Source organism: Neoarius graeffei, chromosome 13 (genome assembly GCF_027579695.1).
Source record: "Neoarius graeffei isolate fNeoGra1 chromosome 13, fNeoGra1.pri, whole genome shotgun sequence".
NCBI classification, from domain to species: Eukaryota; Metazoa; Chordata; class Actinopteri; order Siluriformes; family Ariidae; genus Neoarius; species Neoarius graeffei.
In genome coordinates, this window is record NC_083581.1 from 59,381,150 (window position 1) to 59,398,053 (window position 16,904).

Below are 16,904 nucleotides of genomic sequence, written 5' to 3' on the forward strand. Positions count from 1 at the left end.
AAATCAGAAATCCAGTTTTTCTAATTATTAGAATAATAAATAGAAAAAAAAAAAAGAAAACCTTTGAGTGAGTAGGTATGTCCAAACTTTTGATTGGTACCGTATACAGAACATTTTGAAATGACAGGTTATGGTCCTGGGGCGGCACGGTGGTGTAGTGGTTAGTGCTGTCACCTCACAGCAAGAAGGTCCGGGTTCGAGCCCCGTGGCTGGTGAGGGCCTTTCTGTGTGGAGTTTGCATGTTCTCTCTGTGTCCGCGTGGGTTTCCTCCGGGTGCTCCGGTTTCCCCCACAGTCCAAAGACATGCAGGTTAGGTTAACTGGTGACTCTAAATTGACCGTAGGTGTGAATGTGAGTGTGAATGGTTGTCTGTGTCTATGTGTCAGCCCTGTGATGACCTGGCGACTTGTCCAGGGTGTACCCCGCCTTTCACCCGTAGTCGGCTGGGATAGGCTCCAGCTTGCCTGCAACCCTGTAGAACAGGATAAAGCGGCTAGAGATAATGAGATGAGGTTACGGTCCTGACATTTTTCTGGTACTGTATTCTTTCTTTCTTTCTTTCTTTCTTTCTTTCTTTCTTTCTTTCTTTCTTTCTTTCTGTCTAAAGTGTCATTATGGACATGAATGTGCCAATATTGCACTTTCAATGACTTTTTTTGAATGGCATCTTTTAATAGGAAAACAAAAATAATTTGGTGTATTTGCTGTCTTCTGAAATCAACACAGGTCAAAATTATACATACAGGGTGTATACATAGTCAGGTGACTATGCACATACCCACTTACGTTATTATTTCAGTGGTACCGAAAGTTCCAAAATGTCTTAACTTGTCAAAGCCAAGGCCTCTTAACTTTCTGTTCATGATCATGAATGATTTTGATGATGAATGACTACAGCTGCTAGCTTCTCTGTGTCAACATAAAAACGGTTTGTTAGAGAGTGCTTATTGGATTGACCAACACACAGTACAATCTGAAAGTCCAAGGATTTACACAATTCAGGAATGTCTCTTGGAGCCATTTCTAAACCACTGCAGATTCCAAGATCATTAGTTTAAACAGGTGTATGTGAGTACAATTTACTGGGAAGTGTAGCCTCTTTGCTGGAAGAAGACCCAATCTGTCACCCATAGCTGAGAGGAAATTGGTTTGGATGGTTAGGAACCACCAAGGCCCAAGCCTGCCATGAACTGGAAGCTGCTGAAACACTGTCTACAGTCAAGTGAGTTTTACATCATCATGGATGGAGAGGCTGCAGTCCAAGAAAGAAGCCCCTGCTCCAAAATCAACACCTTCAAGCTCAACTAATATTTCTGGGGACTAAATCTGGAACGGGATGTTCAACAAGGACATACGGGTGTGATGGTCAGGTGTCTACAAATTTTTGGTCTTATAATGTAGATGGCTGTAAAGCGTCAATGCTTCATCTTGAGCTTCTTTTAGGGACGCTCCCACTCGAAGTGATTTGGCGTCCTGTAAGAATTGGAACTGCTAGTTCACATATTGTGACCAAGTACACACACATTAAATACGAGTCATAAAAACGGCAAGATATGTCTCTAACAAACCGTTTTTATGTTGACACAGAGAAGCTAGCAGCTGAAATAAAAATTAAATTTTTATTTCTTTTTCAATAATAAACTTATAAATGTAATCATAAAATTCTTTATGTAAAAGTTAATTTTTAATATTAATTTATAATTGTTTATTTCTCATTTTTTGAATAATTTTATCATGAAAGTTTGGATATTTGATACAATCTAGAATTTTTTATTTTTTTCAAAAAGAAATTGCGCATCATTAAGTAGACATTTTCCAAATCTAAGTCTTATAATTATCCTTTGTTTGTTTCTGCTTTTGTCAGAATATGTGGTATGGGTTGTAATACTTGGTTCTGGTTGGTAGAAGAATCTACCAGTTTGGGAATTTTCCCATCTCATTATCTCTAGCCGCTTTATCCTGTTCTACAGGGTCACAGGCAAGCTGGAGCCTATCCCAGCTGACAGGGCGGCACGGTGGTGTAGTGGTTAGCACTGTCGCCTCACAGCAAGAAGGTTCCGGGTTCGAACCTCATGGCCGACAGGGGCCTTTCTGTGTGGAGTTTGCATGTTCTCCCCGTGTCCGCGTGGGTTTCCTCCAGGTGCTCCGGTTTCCCCCACAGTTTAAAGACATGCAAATTCGGTACAATGGGGTCACTGTAATTGGCGCAAGCTGTTGTGGTTTCCCATGCCATGATGTATGTACATATATATATATATATATATATATATATATCTTCCTATGGCAAAAGCTAAATAAATAAACTACGGGCAAAAGGCAGGGTACACCCTGGACAAGTCACCAGGTCATCACAGGGCTGACACATAGACACAGACAACCACTCACACCTACAGTCAATTTAGAGTCACCAGTTAACCTAACCTGCATGTCTTTGGACTGTGGGGGAAACCGGAGCACCCGGAGGAAACCCACGCGGACACGGGGAGAACATGCAAACTCCACACAGAAAGGCCCTCGTCGACCATGGGGCTCGAACCCGGACCTTCTTGCTGTGAGGCGACAGCGCTAACCACTACACCACCGTGCCGCCCCAATTTTCCCATCTGTCTTGCCATATTATAAAAATTACATCTTTGATATGTTTTGTGATATCAGAAGTGGTAAAAGGGTAATGAATGTCATAACAGGTTTTATTTACTGATCTTTTGGCCAATTTATCAGCCATTTCATTTCCTTTAATACCCACATGAGCTGGAATCCAACAAAAAACAACCTCACCACCCATAAGATAAAGCTGGTACATACGATATGGGAAATCTAATAATTCTATGTCATTATTTTCCTTTTGATTTTTTTGTAAGACAGACAAGGACTCAGAAAATATCACACTTTGAAAGGGAAGTTTATCAATAAGAAGTTCCAAAGCCTTCGTAATTGCTAGTAACTCAGCTCTAAAAATAGTACCATTTGAGATTTTATAATCTTTTTGAATGTCTAGACTTGGAATTAGGGCAGCATGGTGGTGTCGTGGTTAGCGCTGTCACCTCACAGCAAGAAGGTCCTGGGTTCGAGCCCCGTGGCCGACGAAGGCCTTTCTGCGCGGAGTTTGCATGTTCTTCCTGTGTCCGCATGGGTTTCCCCCACAGTCCAAAGACATGCAGGTTAGGCTAATTGGTGGCTCTAAATGTGACTGTGAATGGTTTTGTGTCTATGTGTCAGCCCTGTGATGACCTGGTGACTTGTCCAGGGTGTACCCCGCCTCTTGCCCATCATCAGCTGGGATAGGCTCCAGCTTGCCTGCGACCCTGTAGAACAGGATAAAGCGGCTACAGATAATAGATGGACAATCAAAATCTTTTTTTGAACCATCAGTAAATATATGGGGCGGCACGGTGGTGTAGTGGTTAGCGCTGTCGCCTCACAGCAAGAAGGTCTGGGTTCGAGCCCCGTGGCCGATGAGGGCCTTTCTGTGCGGAGTTTGCATGTTCTCACCGTGGGTTTCCTCCGGGTGCTCCGGTTTCCCCCACAGTCCAAAGACATGCAGGTTAGGTTAACTGGTGGCTCTAAATTGACCGTAGGTGTGAATGTGAGTGTGAATGGTTGTCTGTGTCTATGTGTCAGCCCTGTGATGACCTGGCGACTTGTCCAGGGTGTACCCCGCCTTTCGCCCGTAGTCAGCTGGGATAGGCTCCAGCTTGCCTGCGACCCTGTAGAACAGGATAAAGCAGCTAGAGATGATGAGATGAGATGAGATGAGTAAATATATGTAAGTGTTGAATGTGTTCTAATGCAGATTGGAACATGTAGCAACTACTATCCTCTTGTTTAGAGATTTTAGGGACTAAATCCAAGTCAACTTTTGGAGAATGGAGAAGGATCAACCAAAGGATTACAAGCCGGAACCGGAAGACTATTAACGTCAATACTTCAAAAACCTTTGTGTCACTATAACGACCTGAAGCCACACCTATTTACAATTTCAGCTCTGAGCACCGAAAGGTAGTGGCTATATCGCCATCTGCTGGACAGAAGTTGTACTGGATGAAAAAGCCACAGGACATCACTCCGTTCCCCTGTTCTCTCCGTGATTATGGTATGTTCCGTTACCATGGTGCTTGGCCAAAGCTTCTCACAAAGATATGCAGCAGGCCACCACGAGCCTTCCTCAGTGTTTACAATCATAGCTAGCCACATAACTACGTCTCTTTCTTTTTTTAACAAGTTGAATTTTTCTCTAAGGTTTTACTTGGACTGTTTGTACGCTGTGTTAAATAATTAAAATAATAATAATCATTAAAAAAAAGCCAAAAGTAACTTTTTTTTCCTGGCTAGCAAACGCGTTGCGCTCGGTTGTTTAGAAATGGTCAGCTGTAACAAGTTGGTTAGCTTGTTGTTTAGCTAAATACAGCTAGCAGTGAGAACAAAAACACCAAACAGAAAATGGTGTTTGCAGACAAGCAGGAGAACGTGTAGGGTTTTTTTTTTAGCTAGTTAAGTGTTAGCAACTTTTGTTTAGACGTCTCGCAGTCGTTTGTATTAATGCCTACAAAACGTGTGAAGAGCAACAGGTTTGTTTATGGTTGTTAGTTCATCAGTGTGCGGTGTGTCTGCAGAATAATGATTAGGAGACTCGATCATCAGCCTGGTTTGGTTATTGAATGTTGGAAGCGACATGCTGGAATGTTCTCTCACTGCTGTGAGCTGATTTCCAAGTAATGACTGAACTCCTGCTGGACTTCAGCTGGTCATGGAACAGAAACAGGTATGAAGTGCGTCAGTGTTGTTTCTGTTAAGTGTTTGAATCGCTCTGACACGTTGTATGTAGTGATCTCCTCCTGTATGTACACTACCGTTCAAAAGTTTGGGGTCACCCAGACAATTTTGTGTGTTTCCATGAAAAGTCACGCTTTTATTTACCACCATAAGTTGTAAAATGAATAGAAAATATAGTCAAGACATTTTTCTGGCCATTTTGAGCATTTAATCGACCCCACAAATGTGATGCTCCAGAAACTCAATCTGCTCAAAGGAAGGTCAGTTTTATAGCTTCTCTAAAGAGCTCAACTGTTTTCAGCTGTGCTAACATGATTGTACAAGGGTTTTCTAATCATCCATTAGCCTTCTGAGGCAATGAGCAAACACATTGTACCATTAGAACACTGGAGTGAGAGTTGCTGGAAATGGGCCTCTATACACCTATGGAGATATTGCACCAAAAACCAGACATTTGCAGCTAGAATAGTCATTTACCACATTAGCAATGTCTCATCTCATTATCTCTAGCCGCTTTATCCTGTTCTACAGGGTCGCAGGCAAGCTGGAGCCTATCCCAGCTGACTACGGGCGAAAGGCGGGGTACACCCTGGACAAGTCGCCAGGTCATCACAGGGCTGACACATAGACACAGACAACCATTCACACTCACATTCACACCTACGGTCAATTTAGAGTCACCAGTTAACCTAACCTGCTTGTCTTTGGACTGTGGGAGGAAACCCACGCGGACACGGGGAGAACATGCAAACTCCACACAGAAAGGCCCTCGCCGGCCACGGGGCTCGAACCCAGGACCTTCTTGCTGTGAGGCGACAGCGCTAACCACTGCACCACCATGCCGCCCCGATTAGCAATGTATAGAGTGTATTTCTGATTAGTTTAAAGTGATCTTCATTGAAAAGAACAGTGCTTTTCTTTCAAAAATAAGGACATTTCAAAGTGACCCCAAACTTTTGAACCGTAGTGTATGTTTGCTCATAGATAGATAGATAGATAGAACTCGGGGCATCAGAAGCATTTTTAATGGTGGGGGGTCTGGGGGTCCTCCTCCACAAAATTTGTAATTAATTAGATGCCATTTCCTGCATTCTGGTGTATTTTAACAGGTTGTTAAACACCTAATTTTACCTACAAAAGTCACTTAAGGGTTGTTTCGCAATCAGGGTACGCAAGCTAAAAATCACATTTAACACTTATTATCTTCAGTATTAAAAGGCTTGACTAAATAAACTTGGTTGTTTATTGTAGCCCTGTGATGGCTCTATTTACCATGCAAAAAAAATTTGGTGATAACGTTATTTTTGGTGAATGTATGGCAATATATGTCATATTTAGCAAAATTACTCGTGTCATTTAGAAAAAGTGCTTTTTTGACCGCAGGTAGCTCCAAAAGGGATGCACTTAAATCATTCTTTATACCATAAAACAAATATTTGGTTCCATATCATTGGAAACATAGTTAAGTTTTAATGTTGAACGCCAGTAAGTTTTCAGACTATTTTGATCAAATTAGTATGTAATTGTGTCAAAAAAATGTCCTCTCTGAGACAGCTAATTTTTCAATATAAAATAACATCTAAAATGATTATTTTCATCCTAAAATATGGTCAAGATATTGGGACATAAATATTAGAGACAACTAACACAAAGCTTACAGCCTTATATTTAAAAGCACTGTGGAAGTAGTGGATTCTGAATTGTCAAAAAAAAAGTCCTCTCCGAGAATCACTTCATTTGTTTCTCCCATCTTATAGCAGATTACACAAAACTACCATACGCATATGTCAAAAAATTACCTGAAATCTGTTCTTTAACTTGTCCTTCACTTAAAAACTGGTACAAGAACCAGTTTGAATCAATTTGAATTTTGGACCCCTGTGACACAAACTTTGTACCCTGATTGTAAAACAACCCTTAATTCAATGACTATTTTAGAGACTCAACAATAAGTCCTCATTCAACTAGTCCATATATTCATCAGCCTGTTTTTAAACCCACTGCTACGCCTAAGATAATGAGATGAATGTGACACAATTTATCACCAACAATGACTTTATGCGTGCGTTTTACTTTTTATTTTGGGTTTCCTTTTTTATTTAGTTTTCGATGTAACACAACATGCCACTGTGCCAAGCAATAGTGACACTCAACTGTATGTTTAAAAATAAGAATATTCATAATTTCACACAATGAACAGGCATGACATGGCATCATGCAAACTTCATAACACAAAATCACACTGTGTCAAGCAACGGCGACACATAAAAACCAACTTCACACAATGAACAGGTGCAATTTTGTTCACCACCAACAGTGACTTTAGTGGGTGCGTTTTACTTTTTTCTGATTTAGTGATACTCATAACAAAAATGACATGGCATCATGCAGTCTTCATAACACAAAATGACATAAAAGAGAACTTCACACAATGAACAAGTTCAGTTTTGTCAACCTACATGCAATGGTGGTACTACAGTAACATTTGCAGATGAGTCTAACAAATACATTTATAGATATAACTCCTTCTTACATTGGTGCCACCACAATTTCTACCACTTCATAACTTTTATCCCCCTTTCCTTCACAATCCACCTGGAATAACATCCAGCATAATGGAATACCCCATTAGGCTAAGCTTATTTCATTGTTTAGTTGAACATTAATTTAACGTGGCCTAGGGTTAATTTTGAGGGCATGTAACAAAAGAATAAGGTTTTAGCAAAAGCTAGACATTGTGAGGTGGCAATGGGGCTGACGTCACCTCCTCCACTTTCAAACAGCTGCACCAAAATGTCTCTGCTTGCACTGAGATTCACTTCACTTGCCTGCGGTGAGTTGTTGTAGGGAACGCCCAGAAAACCCAGAGTGGATTTTCAGTGGTCTGTGTATTCTCTTATCGATCAAGTGGAATGGATTCTTTCATGAAGCAATAGAAACGGCGCTGGGTGAACTAATATTTTATGTTAAATGTGGGGGGTTCCAAACGAAGAATTATGAAATGTGAAGGGGACACGTCCCCTTCACATTCAATGGTGGCAACGCCCATGATAGAACTTTATTGATCCCTTTGGGAGGGTTCCCTCAGGGAAATTAAAATTCCAGCAGCATCATTACAGGATAAACAGAGAATAGAAAATAAAGAAAACTTCTAGATAAATTAAGTATTAACATATTCAAATAAATAAATAAATATATTTTTTTAAATCCAGCAGGAGAGGTATTGCACATTGTCCAGTATTGTCTAGCAATACTGGACAATGTGCAATACCGTACATCAAAAAAAAAAAAAAAATTAAGCACTGGACTAGAAACTTAGAACTAAAATCTCTCCTAAACATTTCATTTTTTTCCCCTCCTGCATATACTATTGGGCGACATGGTGGTGCAGTGGTTAGCACTATCGCCTCACAGCAAGAAGGTTCTATGTTCAAGCTCAGTGACCGACGGGGACCTTTCTGTATGGAGCTTGCATGTTCTCCCTATGTCTGCGTGGGTTTCCCCCACAGTCCAAAGGCATGCTGTTGGGTTAACTGGCTAAACAGTCTCAGCGTTTAAGTCTAGGCTGAAAACGTATTTGTTTCGTCAAAACTTTTGTTAATAGTGTTTATGAGGGAAAGGAGTAGACCTGGAGGGTCCTCAGTACAGTTGGGCTAGGCTACTGCTCCTTCCCGTCGTCTGTCCTCCTGTTACCCCTCCTCCCCCCCAGAGAGGAGTTGTACAGTCTGATGGCATGAGGGACAAAGGAGTTTCTAAGTCTGTTAGTCCTGCACTTGGGAAGGAGCATTCTGTCACTGAACAGGCTCCTCTGGTTGCTGATGACGGAGTGCAGAGGGTGACTGGCATCATCCATAATATTCAGTAGTTTGTCCATAGTCGTCTTCTCTGCCACCGTCACCATAGAGTCGGCCTGCCTGATCAGTTTGCCCAGCCTGGATGTGTCCTCCTTGGATGTACCACGGTGTAAAACAGGACACTGGTGACCACAGACTGATAGAACATCCACAGGAGTTTCCTGCAGATGTTAAAGGACCGCAGCCTCCTCAGGAAGTACAGCCTGCTCTGTACCTTCCTGTACAGGTGGTTGGTGTTACAAGTCCAGTCCAGCTTGCTGTCCAGCCACAGCCTGAGGTACTTGTAGGAATCCACAGTCTCCACCTCGACTCCCTTGATCAGAACTGGTCATGACCTTGGTCTGGACCTCCCAAAGTCAATGGCCAGCTCCTTGGTCCTTGAGTTCACTCAAGATGCCTTAAAATGCTCCTCAAATCAAAATGGGTGTTTCAGATCTTTCTTTTCCCATAACTGTTCCTGAGTATTTATGGACAAAAAAACCAAAACCCAACACCAATGGGGACGAGGGTAATTCAAAAAGTTCTAAGACAGATGCTTTCATTTCAAAAGGTCTGAAAGACACCCCCCAGAATTCTACAAAAAAGGAATTCTCTGATGGAAACACGGCTTGCAGAAGTGTTTAGACTTAAATGGAGGATATGTAGAGAAAAAATAGCTTTATTTTTATAAATAAAGATTTTTTAAAAATTTGTCTTAGAACTTTTTGACTTACCCTCGTATAAGTTGTTGTCATCACTGCTGAACCAGATCCGGATTTGAGGCCAGTTCCTTTCTGCACACATTCACACCTATGGGCAATTTGGATTCGTCAAGTCTATTTTTATAGTGCTTTTAACAATAGACATTGTCGCAAAGTAGCTTTACAGAATTTAAACATGTGCTAATTTTACCCCTAATCTATTCCCAATGAGCAAGCCTGTGGCAAGGAAAAACTCCCTCAGACAACATGAGGAAGAAACCTTGAGAGAAACCAGACTCAAAAGGGAACCCATCCTCATTTGGGTGATAACAGACAATGTGGTTATAACATTTTTAACATGAAGTCAGTTTCACTGATGTTATAACTCTTCATTGATGGAAACTAGAGTGCAAAACTGTTCATGACAACTGTAGTCCTAAAGTTAGCAAGTCAACTGTAGTCCTCAGCCATAAAAGCATTACTGTAATGGCCCTTTTCCACTACCCTTTTTCAGCTCACTTCAGCTCACTTCAGCCCGACACGGCTCGCATTTCGACTACCAAAAACCAGCACGACTCAGCTCGCTTCAGCCCTGCTTAGCCCCTAAAACTCGCACCGTTTTGGAGTGGGGCTGAAGCGAGCCAAAGCGAGCCGAGTGAGGCTGGGGGCGTGAGCAGACACTCCCCTGTGCACTGATTGGTGAGGAGGAGTGTCCTCACATGCCCACACACGCCCCGCGAGCGCGCTGGGATCTGTAAACACTGCAAACCCGGAAGGAGAAGAATTACGAATTACGAGAATTTCTGAAGCCTTATGCGCCTCGCCTCATCTATACGCTGTTGCCAGTATCTGTCCGCGTTGTCGGTGGCAACAAGCCACAGCACCAAGACCAGCAACACTAACGACTCCATGTCCTCCATGTTTATTGTTTACTATTCGGGTCGTGAGACTACCGCTTAAAAGCTCACTGATGTCACTGTTTGCGCTGCTTAACGACATCACCTGATGTCCACCCACTTTCGCTAACTCCACCCAATGTGTCCACCCACTTCCAGCCAGCACGGTTCAGCGCGGTTGTAGTCGAAATGCAACTCCAACAGCCCGACTCAGCACGGCACGGCTCAGCCCAACTCAGCTGCGTTTGTAGTGGAAAAGCGGCATTAGTGTCCAGAGCATCTTCCAAGTGTGACTTTCGACTGTCCATATGGGGCCGTCCTCCACAGGAGTGATGTGATGAGACTCCAGCCAGACGCAGGGTATCAGGATGGATCAGGAGGAGGAGGTCAACATCTCGATCTCAGGATTGACATGTAACTTAAGGGGAAGAGAGAGAAAACACAGGTTGTTAGGTATGCCCAATGTCACCTGATGAGGGAGCAGGGACTCTGGCAAAACTAACTATGACAGCATAACTAAAAGGGGAGAGCCAGAAGGTAACACAGGCATGAGGGTGCCCTGGGACATAAAGCAGCAGCCACTACACAGTCAACAGTGGGTGGCATGGTGGTGTAGTGGTTAGCATGGTTGCCTCACAGTAAGAAGGTTCCGGGTTCGAACCCAGCAGCCGGCGAGGGCCTTTCTGTGTGGAGTTTGCATGTTCTCCCCGTGTCTGCGTGGGTTTCCCCCACAATGCAAAGACATGCAGTTAGGTTAACATGGGGCGGCCTTGGGCTGAGGTGCCCTTGAGCAAGGTACCCGACCCCTGACTGCTCCCCAGGCGCTCTGGTGTGGCTGCCCACTGCTCTGAGTGTGTGCGTGTGTTCACTGCTTCAGATGGGTTAAATGCAGAGGATGAATTTCACTGTGCTTGAAGTGTGCATGTGATGAATAAAGGTTTCTTCTTCTTCAAATGCGAGTGGGGGACTGACAGCATCCATACATCCCAGTTTACCAAAACACACTATGCCTGAGGACCCTCCAGATCTACTCCTTTCCCTCATAAATACTATTAACAAAAGGCTTGACTAGACAGATATGTTTTCAGCCTAGACTTAAACGCTGAGACTGTTTAGCCAGTTAACCCAACAGCATGTCTTTGGACTGTGGGGGAAACCCACGCAGACATGGGGAGAACATGCAAACTCCATACAGAAAGGTCCCCATCAGTCACTGGGCTTGAACACAGAACCTTCTTGCTGTGAGGCGACAATGCTAACCACTGCATCACCATGTCGCCCAATAGTATATGTAGGGGGGAAAAATGAAATGTTTAGGAGAGATTTTAGTCCCAGGTTTCTAGTCCAGTGCTTAATTTTTTTTTTTTTTTGACGACTCCTCTTGTACTAGGCTTGTGTTTGTCTGATCAAGTGCTTTTAGCACAAAGTCTCTCCCAAAAGTTAGCACAGCAATGCTAATTCTTTTGGTTTTGCTGTACAGTACACTGCGAATATTTAGGTTTGGGATCAAAGGATGAATGAGATGGTGAATTTCAGCTTTCATTTGGTGATATTTACATGTAGATGTGTAGAACAGCTTAAAAAACATGGCACCTTTTGTTTGAATCCGCCCATTTATCAAGTGATTAAACTACTGGAGAATGTGACTGACAGATATTTCTTGTCATTGTTAGATTGGTTGAACAATTAATATCTCTGAATATATACTATTATTATATTCACATTCACAGGATATGAGCAATCGTGCACTCTGATTGGCTACTGTATTACTTGGCTATCAGCTCATATACTGTGAGTAGAGAAAAACAAAACGGCGGTGTGTGTCGCTGAACCAATCGAAGACGAAATAAAAACCTCTACTTGAAAACAACCCCCCCCCCAAAAAAAAAGCAGCAACAAAATATGGAATGAAAGTATTTGATGGTAAGAATGTATATTTTATTTGAGAATTATTATTATTGTTATAGGATTTTTCACAAATTGCTACTGTCATTTCACTGGTTTGTTTACATTCTAAGTGGAAATGATTGTGTTGGATGTTTTGTATAAAGTTGTTTTTTTTTTTAATCGAATTTGCAAAAAATAAAAATATTCTGTTTCTCAAAATAGAATAACACAGTTATTCCGCTTAATCTCATTGTGCATGGCTTATAGCCAGTTCTGTGCTACGCGGCTTGTCAGCTATCAGCTCATATACGACTCAATTTTTGTGGAATAACTGTTAATTGGTTTGAGTCCTGGGTTTTACCTGTGAAGCCTGCATTTGCTGTTTAAAAAGAACAAACCAACATGAAGCCCAGAGAGCCATCTATTGTGGAAAAGCAAGCCATTTTGAAACTGAGAAAAAGAGGGAAAATTGGTTAGGGCCAAGGCACAAGTATTGGTAATAACCAATACAACAATTTGTAATGACCTGAAAAAGAAAGAACCCCCTGGTGTGCTAATAACCAGACATCGATAAGGACAGCTGATGATAAACATTGTGAGAGCTGTGAACGAAAACGCAAGCCTGTCTGTCTTTGGTATCAAACAGGCTCCACAGGGTAGGGGTGAAAATATCATAATCCACTGAAGAAGACTCTGAGAGCAGAAATATAGAGACCATACCACAAGATGTAAACCACTCATCAGCAGTAAGAATCAGAAGACCAGATTGGAATTCACAAATATAGAGATGAGCCACAAAGGTTTTGGAACCATGATTCTGCCAAGTGATGGGAAGGCCAGTGTATGGAGAAAGAAAAGATCTGCTCATGATCCAAAACAAGATAAGTGTCATGGCCTGGGCTTGCATAGCTGCTTCTGGAACGGACTCCCTAATTTTTACTGATGATGTAATTCAGAACGGTAGCAGCAGTATGAATTCAGAAGTCAACAGAAACATTCTGTTAATTTACAGATAAATGCATCCAATTTAATTGGAAGGAATTTCATCATGCAGCAAGACAATGACCATAAACACACTGCTAACAACAAAGGACTTTTAAAACTGGAAGGTTTTAGACTGGCCAAGTTGATCACCAGACCTTAACCCTGGATTATACCCTTAACCATGTACTATACCTCTTGAAGAGGAGACTGCTGGGAGAAATTCCCCAAAACAAACAACTGAAAGAAGCTGTGGTACAAGCCTGGACAAGCATCACAAAAAAAGAATGCAGCAGTTTGGTGGTGTCGGTGGGTCGCCGACTTGATGTTATTACAAGCAAGAGATATGCAACCAAATATTAGTGTTATTTACTTGAAGACTATCTGTTCCTCTAACTAAAATTTGGATGGTTTGTCACCAGAGGTGCCATATTCTAAGTTGTTTAACACGTCCGGCTCTAAATATCAGGAAATGAAGGCTGAACTTCTGATCTGTCATCTCGTATTCAGGTTTTGATCTCAAACCCAAATGTCTTCGGTGTAAAGCAAAATCAAAAGAATTGGCCTTATTCCAGTACTTTCAGAGGGGACCGTGTATGTCCCACCTCCAGTGGTGGGTCTTGATCGACACTAGAAGCAAACATGGTTCATCTGTTCTGGCTGTGCATCTTGTAGCACACTATTTCTTATTGTCTTTCGGTTGAGGGGAAAATTGAGTTTATTAATTTCACTCTGAAAGGAAATGCATCGACATATGGAATCAAATCATTGCTCTCAAGCCATGGGGGCTTGAAACTCAGCATCTGACAGTGGCCTGAAACTCTGGATCTGTTTTGGATCAGGCTCAACATATATATTTTTTTTCTTGATGCACTGTATATTCTGCCATAAATGCATGATATGTTGACTGATGTATCTTGCTTAAAGCTTGTCTGTATCTGAAGTCTCACGTGACTTGACACCAGACACTTGTGGCACAATTTACCAAGAGGATGCACTGGATCTCCGAGCTCTGAACTTATCTATCACGTCATAATATGGTTTAGTTGCTTCGTACCAAACAATATATAGTGTTTTGTTTTTTTTTTAAACTTGCTGTATCAGATAAACCAGGTCTTATGTACTCCTGCGCTTCTCATGAATAGTGGCTTGTTGGTGTATAAACAAGCATTTTTGTATTTCTGATCAAGGATAAAACTGAGCTGACGGAGCTCTTCATGCGCTTGGAGAAGGATGGCGTCCCACCTGAAGCCTCGGCAGATGAGCGTCAGTGCCACCTGTGGCGTCTGCTCCAGAGCAGTGAAGGCAGCCTAGCCTCAGCCACACAGGAGCTCCAGGCCCTCCGCAAACAGCAGACCAGCGAGATGAAAGAGGCGAGTGTCCAGATGGCAGGCTGAGGAGCTACTGTAAAGCATGGCTAGTGATCAGTTAATGAGCCACTCCTTCATCAACATTTTATCATGACTATATGGGTTTGACTGTTAACAAAGTGAGATGATCATGATCTGCTGCTTTTACAGTCTTTCTGACATGCTGTTTACTATCCGTTATTTTCTTATATTTTGACAAATAATAGCCAATTATTCAATATAAGAAAAGTCCAAAACTTACTTCATTTTAAAGGTTTAATAAAAAATCGTAACAGTAAAATACAAATCATACTCGTATTAAATGCTGTTCTGTGAAGCATCACACCATTCAACGTAAATAAAACGCTTAGAACATATAGCCGACTTAATCATTTTGGTCATTCGGTGACATTGTTTTCAGCAGACTGTAAAAGTAACCGAATGATACCGTCCAAAATGTTTGGTTAAGTTTTACATGATTATCAAATTGCATTCTAACAAACGACTGAGTTTTTAATTTGCATGATTTTTCATTGCTGTGAGTGTGAATGGTTGCCTGTGTCTATGTGTCAGCCCTGTGATGACCTGGCGACTTGTCCAGGGTGTACCCCGCCTTTCACCCGTAGTCAGCTGGGATAGGCTCCAGCTTGCCTGCGACCCTGTAGAAGGATAAAGCGGCTAGAGATAATGAGATGAGATGAGATGAGATTTTTCATTGCCTTATCAAAGAATATCTCTCAAGGTTACTGCCTTCCAATATATTGGTAAATTTGTGGGATGATGGATGAATTTTGAAATATTGAGGCGAGAAAAAAGAGGAAATAAATGAAGCCCTCAGTAAACAGGGCCAGGTTTCTGACTGCTACAGAGTAGTGATGGGAAATCCCTCTTTTCTCAAGGAGTCAGATTATTTGGCTTTTTGTTGTATTTGCATTGTTTTATAATCTCTATTTAAGCATTACAGATGTGCATCCCTGCATTAACATTGTTTGCACATCATTATGAAGATGTGCTAAGTGATTCCTCCTGTAATACACTTAAAGTGCATATCGCGGGGAAATTCGGGAGCAAGATCAATGTAATTCTCCTATTTTATATTAAACTTTGGTCAAATATCTGTAACATTCTGCATTCTCTGCAATTTTTTAACCTTGTGCAATACCAGAAAAATTCAGTTGAAATCAAGCCATTTGAGGCGAATTGGTCCGCTTCTGAAAAAACTTGGCATTTGGATTTCCCGGGAAACATTGATTTTTGTGACGTCATCTGCGGGACGCCTCCCTCTGAATCCTATGTCAGCGCTGTTTGTTTATGAGAAAACGACCTGGTGATTTTCTGCAAATTTCTTCAACGTTATCACGTAATTATTAAAATGGTTAACAGATGTATTGTAGGAGGGTGTAGCAACACCAATCTTGATGGGATTAGTACTCATCGTTTTCCAAAAGATCGGACAATGAGAGAGAAATGGGAGCGCTTGGTCTACACAGGCTGTGCACTGAAACCGTGCAAAGCTCACGCAGCCTGCTGGCGCTTCCGCAGGTAACATCGCGAATCTGGCTCCAGACTCAATTGGGATTTTTCCAGACGCATTTTATTTTATTTTTTTCTGCTGTAGACAGATGGCCTTATGCAAAATTACCTTTCTGGATGAGTGTGTAAAGGGACATACTTTCATATAAAAAAAACACAAAATTGGTCCAGAATATGCAGTTTAATGTGCATATACAGTGGTGTTTGAAAGTTTGTGAACCCTTTAGAATTTTCTATATTTCTGCATAAATGTGACCAAAAACATCAGATTTTCACACAAGCCCTAAAAGTAGATAAAAAGAACCCAGTTAAACAAATGAGACAAAAATATTATACTCGGTCATTTATTTATTGAGGAAAATGATCCAATATTACATATGTGAGTGGCAAAAGTATGTGAACCTTTGCTTTCAGTATCTGATGTGACCTCCTTGTGCAGCAATAACTGCAACTAAACGTTTGCAGTAACTGTTGATCAGTCCTGCACACCGGCTTGAAGGAATTTTAGCCCATTCCTCCATACAGAACAGCTTCAACTCTGGGATGTTGGTGGGTTTCCTCACATGAACTGCTCGCTTCAGGTCCTTCCACGACATTTCAATTGGATTAAGGTCAGGACTTTGACTTGGCCATTCCAAAACATTAACTTTATTCTTCTTTAACCATTCTTTGGTAGAACGACTTGTGTGCTTAGGGTCATTGTCTTGCTGCATGACCCACCTTCTCTTGAGATTCAGTTCATGGACAGATGTCCTGACATTTTCCTTTAGAATTCGCTGGTATAATTCAGAATTCATTGTTCCATCAATGATGGCAAGCCATCCTGGCCCAGATGCAGCAAAACAGGCCCAAACCATGATACTACCACCACCATGTTTCACAGATGGGATAAGGTTCTTATGCTGGAATGCAGTGTTTTCCTTTCTCCAAACTTAACGCTTCTCATTTCAA

General features: G+C 41.8%; 1 protein-coding gene across 7 annotated transcripts in view; it reads left to right on the forward strand.

The window, feature by feature from the left end:
* Positions 1-4,024: 4,024 nt before the first annotated feature.
* Positions 4,025-16,904, forward strand: part of ccdc30 (coiled-coil domain containing 30) — a 48,537-nt gene continuing 35,657 nt past the window's right edge. For 5 of the 7 annotated variants that reach the window (XM_060938209.1, XM_060938210.1, XM_060938212.1 and 2 more), the window contains exons 1-2: positions 4,137-4,762; positions 14,262-14,444. In XM_060938209.1, the coding sequence (XP_060794192.1) occupies positions 4,748-4,762; positions 14,262-14,444 (198 nt within the window). In that variant the 5' untranslated portion in view covers positions 4,137-4,747. Of the gene's footprint in view, positions 4,094-4,136; positions 4,763-14,261; positions 14,445-16,904 lie in introns of those variants that run through there. The other 2 variants (XM_060938208.1, XM_060938207.1) reach the window with 2 other exon arrangements.